This window comes from Mercenaria mercenaria, chromosome 8 (genome assembly GCF_021730395.1).
Source record: "Mercenaria mercenaria strain notata chromosome 8, MADL_Memer_1, whole genome shotgun sequence".
Taxonomy (NCBI): domain Eukaryota; kingdom Metazoa; phylum Mollusca; class Bivalvia; order Venerida; family Veneridae; genus Mercenaria; species Mercenaria mercenaria.
The window spans coordinates 82,656,773-82,669,658 of record NC_069368.1 but is presented as its reverse complement, the minus strand read 5'-3'; the positions used below and the strand labels follow the sequence as shown (position 1 = coordinate 82,669,658).

General features: G+C 34.3%; 1 protein-coding gene across 1 annotated transcript in view; it reads left to right on the top strand.

Moving 5' to 3' along the window:
• LOC123565975 (probable ATP-dependent RNA helicase DDX49) overlaps nucleotides 1–12,886 on the top strand; it is a 37,800-nt gene that overhangs the window by 370 nt on the left and 24,544 nt on the right. Inside the window, exons 2-3 of the mRNA XM_045359730.2 lie at nucleotides 11,086–11,295; nucleotides 12,177–12,298. Coding sequence (XP_045215665.2) covers nucleotides 11,086–11,295; nucleotides 12,177–12,298 — 332 coding nt within the window. The remainder of the gene's footprint in view (nucleotides 1–11,085; nucleotides 11,296–12,176; nucleotides 12,299–12,886) is intronic.

Here is a 12,886-nt window from a genome sequence, read left to right as displayed (position 1 = left end):
TTTAGGAAGTTTATGTTTTATTAGATATATTAAAATCATAAATATTAATGATAATTCATGATTTCTGAAAGCATGTTTTAGACTGCATCAGGATTAATTCTTGACATGTGAAAAACTCGAAAGATATTCTATATATGAGCCGTGCCATGAGAAAATCAACATAGTGGCTTTGCGACCAGCATGTATCTAGACCAGCCTGCGCATCCGCGCAGTCTGGTCAGGGTCCATGCTGTTCGCTTTCAAAGCCTATTGGAACTAGAGAAACTATTAGCGAACAGTATGGATCCCGACCAGACTGCGCGGATGCGCAGGCTGGTCTGGATCCATGCTGGTCGCAAAGCCACTATGTTGATTTTCACATGGCACAGCTTATATAATCAAAAGAAAGTTTGATATAGATTAAAATCGGCACCAAGATAAAGAAAAGAAAGGTAATTGAGTGATTTCTGTTATTCTTATTAAAACGTACTGCATCAAAAATTTTACATGAATTATTATCATACTGGAAACCAGTCACAAATGATAACTCCTTCAAATTGAAAAGCTTGAATCTTGAAAATTTCAAACCTAACAGAATCTCATTAGACCAACAGCCAAAGGAATTCTGTCTCTTTGCATGTAAATGTTTGGCAATGAGGACTTAATGTAAAAAGTTAATGTTCCAATTCCAAAGTTAATAGAAATTAGAATTTACGTAATCCTGGAAATGACTATTGTAGTTCTTTTAAATGTCATTATTGTCAAATTTTGGTTCTTTTTGGATGGAAGAATGTGTCCAACTTTTAGTCAAAAATACTGCTATAAGAGATGCCTTGTATGGGAAAATTACAATCATTTACATGACTGTACAAAGCTTGTTTTAACCCAAAACAATTTTTAAAAGTTAATGAACGGCAGATCAGAATTTTACCTAGAGAAAAACAGTGTTTGTCGAAATTCTCGTAAACACCTGTTTATTTGCAGAACTTTTAAATTCACAATATATGGCTTTTTTATGCTTAATCTTTAAGCACTAGAGAATAGGGATGGCAGTAAGAACATTTTTGATGTTTATTGATAATTCATCGCCAATAGTTTTAGTTTTATGTTTATAAACTCTGGTTAGTGATTTTAAAGCTAACGGACGAAATATATGTGAACGGGGAGAAGAGCATTATTTGCTTTTCACAGTTCAAGGTCTGTATATTTTGATCCTAAAGCTATTTTTTTAAAGTTATGTCTACTGACTACTGCACAGGCACTGCATTGGAACCTGACATCAAAACTGTAAACATCTGTTAATTTTTACATGAATGACTTTAGTTATACAATATTTTCAAAACTTATAATAATACCAAAAAAAAAAAGACTGAAATAAAAAAGGAATTAAAAAAAAATCTGGATCAGGTGAGGTTCGAACTCACGACCTCTGGATTTCAACGCGAACTCGCTAACCACTACACCACAGTGGAGTTATGACGTCATTGGGACAAACATAAGTATTTATAGTAAAGTTCAGTAATGGCAGCGTGACGAAAGTCGTTTCAAAATGAAATTATTGTATTTTATTTCTTTTTCCTTCGTAGAAAATGTATTTAGCACTAATTTCTTATTATCGAACGCTCATTTACATTTTTATTCAATATTCAAAGCAGTAAGCGAGACGCTTTTGTCAACCGTAAACAGTAAGCGTCTACTGACGTCTTTATTGATTAATTACTATATACATAGATCACATGAACAAATCCGAACAACACCGATTCCAGAAAGTACCACGAATTTTCAACTCGATAGTATGCACAGTTAGATCTCTCTATTCATTTTCCTTTTCATACGTCTAACCGTAATGCGACGCTGTCGGCGCCGCTTTGCGGCGCCGGTAGCTCTGCTAATATTTCATAAAAACTAATGATGCTATTTTTTTCAAACTTGGTCCATTTATTAAGCATAACAAATTATACAAATTAGAATAAAAATAACTTGGTTGCCTTCAGTTTTGGTAGAATTATTTCCCCTTTTCAGATTTTTATGACGCATAATCTTATAAGTCCAAAAAATATGTTCTAATGCTAAGTTTAAAACAAAAAAAGGGTTCAATGGCTTTCTAATACTCTAAATTATTGCGCCAGTACATGAATTTTTACATTTTACTCAGCTTTCACTTACAACATCATAGAGAAATGTTAGTTTAAAAAAAATGCTCATACATCTGCACTAGAAACGAAGTATTAATCCTAAATATATAGAATAAGGGTATTGGCGCACAAGTTTGGAGCTATAGAAAGCCATTGAACCTTTTCTGTTTTAAACATTGCATTAAAAACATAACTATTTTGGACTTCAAAAATTATGCATCATAAAAATCTGAAAAAGGGAAGTAATTCTAACAAATCCGAAGGCAACAAAGTTACTTCTATCTTGATAAGCGTCATATGTTATGCTTAAAGGCAAAGAAAATCTCCTATATAAGTGACCCCCCCCAAATACCAGACTTTTTAATCCCCAATATACAAGATCCTGTCTGGTCCAGTCTGATAAGGGTCCATAAAACCCCTGTAGACTTGACATGTAGCCTAATTATTGTCAGAGAATCATAAATTTTATTGCCTACAGATAAATTGGTTATTTCCTGTGTTTTGCATTTTATTGATTAAAATGCTGTTTTTTTTGTTGTTGTTTTTTTTAGAATGTACACAAAATTATTTTAATTGATGTTGAGTAATGTCCCGACCAATTAAATAATAACTCTTATAGCGAAGCAATTCTTCTCACTCCTTAACAATTAAATAATTACTTAAAATTTAATAAAAGAAATTAAAAATTTGTTTATTCAATGATTATGATCTTTTTATCAAAAGTAACAAAATAAAACCAGGAAAAGAAATGATAATTGCTGGATTTTATTAGAAATTAAAGAAGCGTTCAGTTGCATTTTTAATAGATAAAATGAAATATGGACAGAAGGATTTTATACATTAAAAATGCATAATTCCCCTTGTGTTGTCTAAATAACGATTCTTTTATGTATAATAAAATCCAGCAATAAAGAGATATCATTGTTCAAGATACACATAATTTATAAAAGCTATGTGCCTGAATGCATTTTTTTTGTATTTTTGATTGGATACCACCAATAGCACACTCTCGTATGTAAGGATCTGTGACGTCACCGATAAGGTCTGCTATCTAAAAATAGCACAGCACTCAATTTGCGGACAAATAACCAGTGCATTCATTGTACAATAGTATAAGTAAACCATAAATTTTGCATTTATTTCGTTATTTTTGTTCAGGTTTCTAGCGTGCACATCGCAAACAAATGTTTTTCTTCACTTTTTATTTCACTAAACTAGCCGAGAAACTCTTTATTTTATATCCATGTTAGAATTATCGCTTTTTCATCAATATATATGTATGGATGGATAATGTTATTATATAATTCTGTTCTTTTTGTGACACGTTCAGTTTAAAAAAAAGAATATTTAAAAAAGTAGAATAACTCGGGAAAATGTATTAACACCAAATGGAAAAACGTTATTTAAAACAAAAATGTATTCACAGATCCAAATTGTTCTTCTTAGTTACTGTCATATATTAACATTATATTTTAGTAAAAAATCTTCCGTTTTAATTGTTTGATTTAATAGATCTATCTGTGAATGTAAAATCGCATAATTTAAATTCACTGAAATTTTTAAATGTTATAAACAGCATATATATTTTAATGTCAACTGTCATCCACATTATTATTTTCGGCCACATATTCAGTTATTCGTTGAAACAATTAACACCTCTGTGATATAAATATGTTGTGTTTTATTACAGATGACCCCTTAGTGTGACATAATAAACTAAAGATATTTGACTTTTGATAGTAATATTTAGATGTTATCTGATAATAAATATGTTTGAATCTAATGCATCACCATTATTTTCTACCAAATCATGCATATATTTATATGTATTTTTAAAAAGGATAGATCGAAATATTTGATGGATCCACACCGACCACTGACATCGGTGATCATAAATGAGTTTTCGTCTTGTGTTGTGTGAATCAGTTGTTTAGAAAAAAAAAACATGTAGTTATATTTGTTATGATTTTAATTCTGCTGATACATTCTTTGGACGTCATGAATCAAAATCATTTAGCATTAAAGTTTCAACTACAAGTGCTCTTTGGTGTGTCGCATCCGAAAATATTGTAACTTGTTATTAAGCTGTAAACCGTTCTCTTTATGCAAGATTTAAATAGTATAATATGGAGTAATATGGATGCCATGCTTCAAAATAGTGCTTTTTATTTGCTTAGTAGGCCCGTTTTGAATCATTTGTCTGTATATTTTGTATATTCCTTACATTCGTTCCAATATATTTCTTTAATTAGTTATTTATATTTTCATCTCTTATTTATTCTGTTAACGGGTGCGACAATTTTATACAGGTGGCATGTTACATTTTTAATTCCCAGATAGCTGATGATTCATTATATACAGAAAACGCGCTCTTGTCCGCAATTCGCGCATTGCATTATGGTATAACTGCTGTATGTTCTATTTATAGAACACGAGAGAGTGCTATATGCAGACCTTATCATTCCCATAGGCCACATACCTGGCATACCAGAATCAGTGTCTTTAATAAATGAACCAAGTTTGAAAGAAATATCTTTATTATTTTTCAAGAAATATCATTTTTTATGTCGTAAGCCCGATCGGGCAATGTTACCAGCCTGGATAATGGTGTCTTTTTAATGTTATTAGTATTTTCAACGGCGCCTTTTCAACACAGAATATTAATGAATTTATGATTGGAAGTCTGAGAAATCAACAGTTGTTGTTTGAAAATTGGACCTGATGCGGTTTATTAGAGGTTCACTTAGAGGTCCTTAGTGGTCCTTTGTGCCTCCTTAGTGGTCCTTAGCGGTCCCAAGTGGTTTATTGCAGGACCGGTTTATTACGTGCCGGCAGTATCGCCAGTGTAATTTACTTTAATAAGCGTCTGTTGATTTGATCAAAAGTGATAAGTCAGCAAACACTTAGCCTATTCCCCTATATTCTAGCGATACTAGTGACACTAAATACAGTAAGCAAGCAAATAAAAATATAACAGTTATTATGTTTAATAAATAATTTAAAATCATTATCTATCAAAACGTACAAGTTTTGACACTAAATATAATTGAAATACTCCCGACAATCATGTGTCAACATGTACACTTTCTACCATTTTGATTTTGTATGTCCTTGGTATTTTCGCATTAAAGATGTTGTTGTTGTAGTTGTAGAATTATTGTTAGGTTACATACCATGATATTTGTTTATTTCCGATACACTAAGGAATTCTGTGTCCGTTTGTAAAAATAACAGTTTAATTATAACGATAAAGGAGAATTTTGCGAAATGTTCCACACCCAGTACTTAACAATTTACTCATTTTGACAGCGTGTACACCTGAAAGAGCTGTCCCTTCTCAGAACCCTGACCATTGAACCTTTGTATGCGACCACTAAATCCAGTCCGTTTCGGAAATTATGGAGCTAAGGCGGGAATTAAAGGGAATCGGGGTATTGCGGGCTTGTCGTTCATCCGAATCGGGCCTATTTATAACAGACGACATAAATAAAAAATTGGTGAAAAATACAGGATTTGGGTTTAATTGGATAGAAATTTAAGTACTTCAACTATTTTGAAAGGAAACTCACCAAACTGCTATGCATTCTGGATGAAATGATTAAGATTTGAACTGAAAATGAAAGTAGGTTGTTTGTAAACAATGTCAAGATGGCGCTGCAGTGCAAAACGGAAATAACGGGAAATTACCAATGACGCGAAAATACCGCGGACGACTATAAATACAATAATGTGCTGACACGAGCTTATGTGAGATTATCTCCTGTTGCCATTCTGTGTATTTGATACTTCTTTGATTTAAGCAATGAAGATTTAAATTCAGAAATTCTCCCTGCAAACATCTCACATGTATATCAGTATCAGATCTTTAAGGAAAGACTGTAATTTTAAGAATTGATCGACAAGCATGTAGGCGGTGTTATTGTCATGTAGGCCTACATCCTGACCTTCAGGCGGAAGAGTGTTTAGATCTAGATTCAGACTGTGAATTAAAGTGGGTTAAAATAAACACAGACAAAAATGAATAAATCTTAGTTGGATCACAATGCAGAGAACCAAAATCAACATTAGAATCTTTGAATGAACTGGAAAAATCACTTTCCAAAATTAATTCATCCTCTTCATACAAAAACATGAAAAAATTTGGGGGTGACTTCAGTCTTAGAGACATAGACTGGTATAATAGCGGTTATACAACCCAAAATGAATTAATGGCCAATTTGTGACATAACTAGCATTTAAATCTATAGCATGTAAAGTGTGGCAGCGATGAAAATTTCATTGGAAATTTCCGTCACTATTTTGGTCTTTCGAGTGTTTTGACACTAGTGGAGATATTGCCCATATTTAAAGAAAAATAACTCAATATTTCCTAGGATCGCGTCAAATTTGTTGGACTTGTGGCCTGGCCAACAGTAAATTTTAACTGCCAACCTTAAACTGTTTTAGCTCACCTGAGCCAAAGGCTCATGGTGAGCTTTTGTGACCGGTCAATGTGTGTCGTGAGGTGTCAGTCGTCCGTCGTGTGTCCGTCAACATTTTCTAACAAAATCTTCTTCTTGAAAACCACTGGGCCGAATTACACCAAACTTCACAGGAATGATCCTAGGGTGGTTCCCTTTCAAAATTGTTCAAAGAATTTCATTCCATGCAGAACTCTGGTTGCCATGGCAACAGAAAGGAAAAACTTTAAAAATCTTCTTGTCTGAAACTGCAAAGAGCCTTGATATTTGGCATGTGACATCATCTAATGGTCCTCTATGAAGATTGTGGGATGAAAAGAGGCCCCGCCCCGGGGATCCCAAGTTTTACATAGACTTATATAGGAAAAAACTTTAAAAATCTTCTTGTCTGAAACAACAAGACCTAGGCCTTTGATATTTTGTTTGTATCATTGCCTTGTGGACCTCTATAAAGATTGTTCAAATTGTGCCCATGGGGTGAAAAGAGGCCCCGCCCCGGGGGTCCCAAGTTTTACATAGACTTATATAGGAGAAAACTTTAAAAATCTTCTTGTCTGAAACTGAAAGGCCTAGGCTTTTGATATTTGGTATGTAGCATTGCCTAGTGGACCTCTAACAGAATTGTTCAAATTATGCCCCTTGGGTAAAAGAGGACCCACCCTGGTGGTCATTTGTTATATGAGTTATATAGGAAAAAATACTTGAAAAATTATCAGATCATATTTCCTCGACTGTTTAATTATATTTACCTGATGTACCGAAGTGATTACGGGTCACCTTACTGTGACCTAGACCTACTGACCTACTTTCTTACTTTTTAAGATACAGCCTTGAAATTTGGATGACATGTAGGGTTTTGCATACTAGTACTGATGATAAACCCGGACAGAAAATGAGGTTTTTTAACTGTAACTTTTTTATTTCTGCAAATTGTTATCAATGTTTGGTATCAAAATAAAGCTTAACATTTGCTGAAAACTTTACATAATTCAAATTTATATTTAGTAAGCAAACTCAAATGAAGTGAGGCCTTGAAAGGGGTATGTAAAATGGGGACTGTACGAATGTTGACTGATGATAAATTCGACCACTTTGTCATTTACAAAATTTTCATCATTTTATTATACTGAAACTCTCCCAAAAATGCTGCAACGGTCATTCTGAATCAAATAATGAAAAGTGACCCAATGTTGGGCCTTTATGTGTTGACAATGAGCATGCGTAAAAATATCTTCTTTCCCAGTAATTTTGGATAAATATTTTTTTATATAGATAAATGTAAGTCATTTATTTATATAGAATATTTACCAGTTTTGTTTTTGTTTACACCAGTTGGTGTTATAAATGGTTGCTATTAGATGGTGTGTTCAATTATATATGTAACTGATTGCAATCGAATAATTCCAATTATCATCTGTTCGGGTTTATCATCAGTACCAGTACCGATCTTAAAACTGACTTTCAGTGACCATGAATTTGACCTACTGACCTACTTTCTAATATTTTAGCATCAGTTTGCCATTTGAAACATGTGGCTCATATTACTCAGGTGAGCGATTCAAGGTCATCATGACCCTCTTGTTTTAGCTTAGATTGATTAATGCATGACCGCGATAGCGCCGTGTTTTGACATTAAAATCAATCAAAACCGCTGTGCTATTATACCACCTGAGGTGGTACAATTTACTCGATAATCACATCATGCTTCTTCCAATCTTCTGACACGTGTCACTACTTGAAAAGGTGTCATATACACAGCAAACTGATGGTTTATGATTGCATTAATTTTATTTCGAGCTTACAAAATATATTATGCGCCGACTGGTTGAAAACACGAAAGCTGATGCACATGACTGTTTACGCAAGAAATGATCTCTACACAATACTTCGCGATTTACTTAAAACTTTGCACTTAACTGGATTTACTTCCAGCCGCCGCAATTGTGGCTGTATTTTGGTCGCATCTAAGTAAATACGATGCTTTTCAGCCTAAACACTTAGAGTAAACAAAGAAAAATAATTTAAAGCAGACAACATTACGGGCACGATGGTACCGGTTCTCTGGAAGACCGGTAGTGTGTCATTTACTTACCTTACTATTTTTATGTTAGCGTCATGTTACACTTTTTACACAATATTAACGATGTTTATCCAACTGCTATAATAATATGCCTCTTTCTATAGTGTCATTTTACTCCATTTGACAAGTGTCAGTAATTTGGACAGTCATCATATTTTTGAGTTGTAGCTAAAATCTTGGACAAACGCACTTAATTTTAATTTAGGCCTTATTCAATAAAACTATAATGTTCAGGTATAACTCATAATAATCAAACAGTTATATTTAAGCAACAGTAACATTCAAGAAATTATTCAAAATTCTAATATGACTAGGCAATGCTTAAATCATCACAACAATATTATGCTGACATCACATGGACGTAATATTTAGCACCATGTACACATTGAGAAATAGCGCTTTCAAATTTGATCAAATACATGTATTTTACTTAAAAACATGTTTAAAATGAAATGTCACATAGCATAACTGTCTTAATTAGTTTACACACACACACACAGAGTTTGTTATTAGCTGTGCAGAATAATTCGCCGTCATTTGCACCCTATCATGCCTATTAAATGGAACTATTCCGCAAGACATTTTGCCCTTTCCAGTCCAGGCATATATAAACAAAGGAATGTTTTGACCTACCATTGGCGCCATACATCCGCGAAGAAACAGTTTTGTCACATTTGATCAAAATTTTACAATAGAACATGTATTAGAATCGAAATAATTTATAGCAAAATTGTGTTTTAAAACTATTTAAACACTTCAGGTGTTATACGTCGTACGAAATGTCACATGGCATAACTGTCTTAATTAGTTTACACACACACAGAGTTGGTTATTAGCTGTGCAGGATAATTCGCCATCATTTGCACCCTAATGGAACTATTCCACAAGACGTTTTGCCCTTTCCAGTCCAGGCGTGTATAAACAAAGGAACGTGTCAACCTACCATTTTGCACCATACATCCGTGAAGAAACAGTTCTGTTACATTTGATCTAAATTTTACAATAAAACGTGTATTAGAATCGAAATAATTTATACCAAAATTGTGTTGTAGCACTATACATGATGGGCGGTTATATGCCGTACGAAATAATTCACTCAGGCTATGCCCTCTTGAAATCATTACACTCGACGTATAACTGCCCATCATGTATAAATAGTGTTAAAACACTGTTTTGCTATAAATTATTTCTTAAATAAAACAAGAAAAATTAATAACTCCTGTCAGCTGCTTTTACTCAGTATACATGTTTAATGTATCAACTGCTGTAAACACAATGGTTTATTTCTAAACCAGCAGAGTTAATTGACAGAATTACAGAGATCCACCTAAGACTTGCTGGTATACCAGCGAATGTTGCGCCTTAACTGAAAACCCAGCATGAGTTTTATGTACTAGTTCAACTTGTGAAGTAATCCATTTCACTGTGATACTACGTCCTACTTGGCCAAGTCAGAAAACCAGCATGAAGTATTAGTAATTCCCAGTAGAACATATATTGTGAGCTCAAGAATATAAGAGAAATATATTTATCTTGTGATTAGTAACTCACTGATGCTGATTGAAATGTGCCTATAGTGACATAAGAAGAATATAAGGTCATCACTGGTCAAAAACAAGTCAATCATCAATGTAATAGTTTATCGTGTGATTTTCTTCAGGTACTGTGAAATGCTTATGACTTGAGAATCATGTGTTACACAAAACCATGCATCAGAGAGAATTTATTCAGGATAATTTTGCTTTTCTACATTAATTCATCCTTGTGTTAACAGTCATTTTTGGAAGACATTTTTAAGTATTTTAGTTGCGCCAATTTTTAATAGCCGCTCACGGTGAGTGTTGCATATGTGACACTGTGGACGAATCCTCGGGAGGTAGCCAGAGTCACAAATTGGGACTAAAATCTATATAATATTACCCTTTTTGCCTAGCCTGCTGGCGGTGAGCTCGACATAGTTGTTCAGTGTATGTGTGTGCATGCGTCCGTGCTTGCGTGTGTCTGTCCAAGTTTGTACGGGCTGTAACCTATCCATGAATCAATGGATTCTTAACTAACTTGGCACATAATGTTTGCCTCAATGACATGGTGTGTCGCGTACAAGAAACAGGTTAATTATGTTTATCATTAATAGCTTAAAGGTCAAGGTCATACTTTGAGGGCAAAGGTAAAAACTCGATGGGTCAAAAGTTGATGCAGTTTCTCTTGATTTGGCTGTAACTTAGCTAAGGATTGAGATGTTCTTAAATAACTTGGCAGAAATATGTTTGCCACAATCAGTTCTGTCACCACCAAGAACCAGATTGGTAGCTCAGAGTCAGCTGGCAAGCTCAACATGTTGCCCCTGGGTATCTACATGTAGTTGTGATATTGTTATAGTATCTTAAAGAATTTAATATCATGCTGTAATGCAATTGTTATTTGATAACAGGTGAAGACTGCATTGGGTGTGCAAAGACAGGAAGTGGGAAGACAGCTGCATTTGCTTTACCCATCTTACAAAAACTGTCAGAGGATCCATTCGGCATCTTTGCTCTTGTTCTTACACCAACACGGGAACTGGCTTTCCAGATTTCAGAACAGTTTAATGTTCTAGGGAAACCTATAGGTGTAAGGGTTTCTGTTATCACAGGAGGTCTAGGTAAGTGTTTGCAGATAATAAAAAGATGTCTTTTATACAGTTTATAACAATGAACTCATCCAAACCAAGTCTGCTAGGCAGCTGTAAATATTCCTAGATAAACTTGGCCTGTTGTAACTCTGGTTTTTAATATTTATTTGAAGAGAAGTTGTTGAAATGTTGGATTTACAGACACACTATACACAATAGTGTTAGTCATTAATTTCTGTCACTGGAAGACAAAAATGTGCAGCCACACTGGGCCCCCAAATTGAGCCTTGAAATATTCCACTGTATCGATTAAGCTACAGACCTGCCTCCTCAAATTTCTGCAGTAATTATGAATCAAGATCATATCACGGAGCTCATTACAGGTGCTTGAAGTTTGATCAATGAATATACACATGTATTATCATATCCCACCCACTTAATACCCCTGAAGTGATCTAACCTGTTTATATTTTTATTGACTGAGCTTCAAACACCTTTGATTTCATACTGTCTCTTTAAATTGATATTTTGTCCTGATATTTGTTCAAGGTCATAGAATTCTCAAAAAGTATTAACTGGTACATTATCAAGCCAATGTTTGATGCCTAATCCACATGGTGAGAAAAATGTGCAGCCAGAAAGGGACTTGAACTTTGGGTATTTGGGAACTGTTCCAGTGCTGTTCTTAAAGCTGCATTTTTTTATGGGGCCAACCAGACGCATTCTCTACAAACTCCATAAAACAGTATCTTTTCTGACGAGCATAAAATCCTTATCTAGTCTTATGTTAATTACTGGATATATAGAACTTCAAGCATTCACATGAAAGTACTATATCTGAAATTATATTATATTTTGAAAGCACTAAGTATTACATATAGTTGCTGTAAAGCTATAAATTTCAATTACAGATATGATGCAACAAGGGTTAGACTTGTCTGTGAAGCCTCACATTGTCATTTCAACACCCGGCCGACTTGCAGATCATCTTGAAAGCTGTGATACATTTAGCCTTAAGAAAATCAAGTTTCTGGTAGGACTGTTTATGATAGATGCATGTACTGTGCTTTCTGTTCAAAAAACAGGTTTGGATCTCACTGCAGAAATATTGAATGTGCTTAATAGGTGAAACTAATCAATAGCCAGTAAATAGTGAAATATGTATGGGGATTGGGGAGATGGGAATGGGACAGGTAGGGTGGAAATTGATCCAGAAGGAAAACCACCTATCCTTACTTTTCCTGGGGAAGAAACCAAGAAACATCAAGTAGTTTCTTCCATTTTTTGATAAAACAACTTGGGGAAAATCTGGCAATTTTACCTTCTCATGTGATACCAGCACTATCTTGTTGTTTTTTTTTTCTCCTTGAAACGAGAGTGATTCAGGTTTGTTTGTTTGTTTGTGTTGGGTTTAACGCCGTTTTTCAACAGTATTTCAGTCATGTAACGGCGGGCAGTTAACCTAACCGGTTTCTGCACCAGTACAAACCTGTTCTCCGCAAGTAACTGCCAACTTCCCCACATGAATCAGAGGTGGAGGACGAATGATTTCAGACAAAGTGTTGTTTATCAAATCGTCACGGAGAACATACCCTGCCCGAGGATCGAACTCACAATCCCG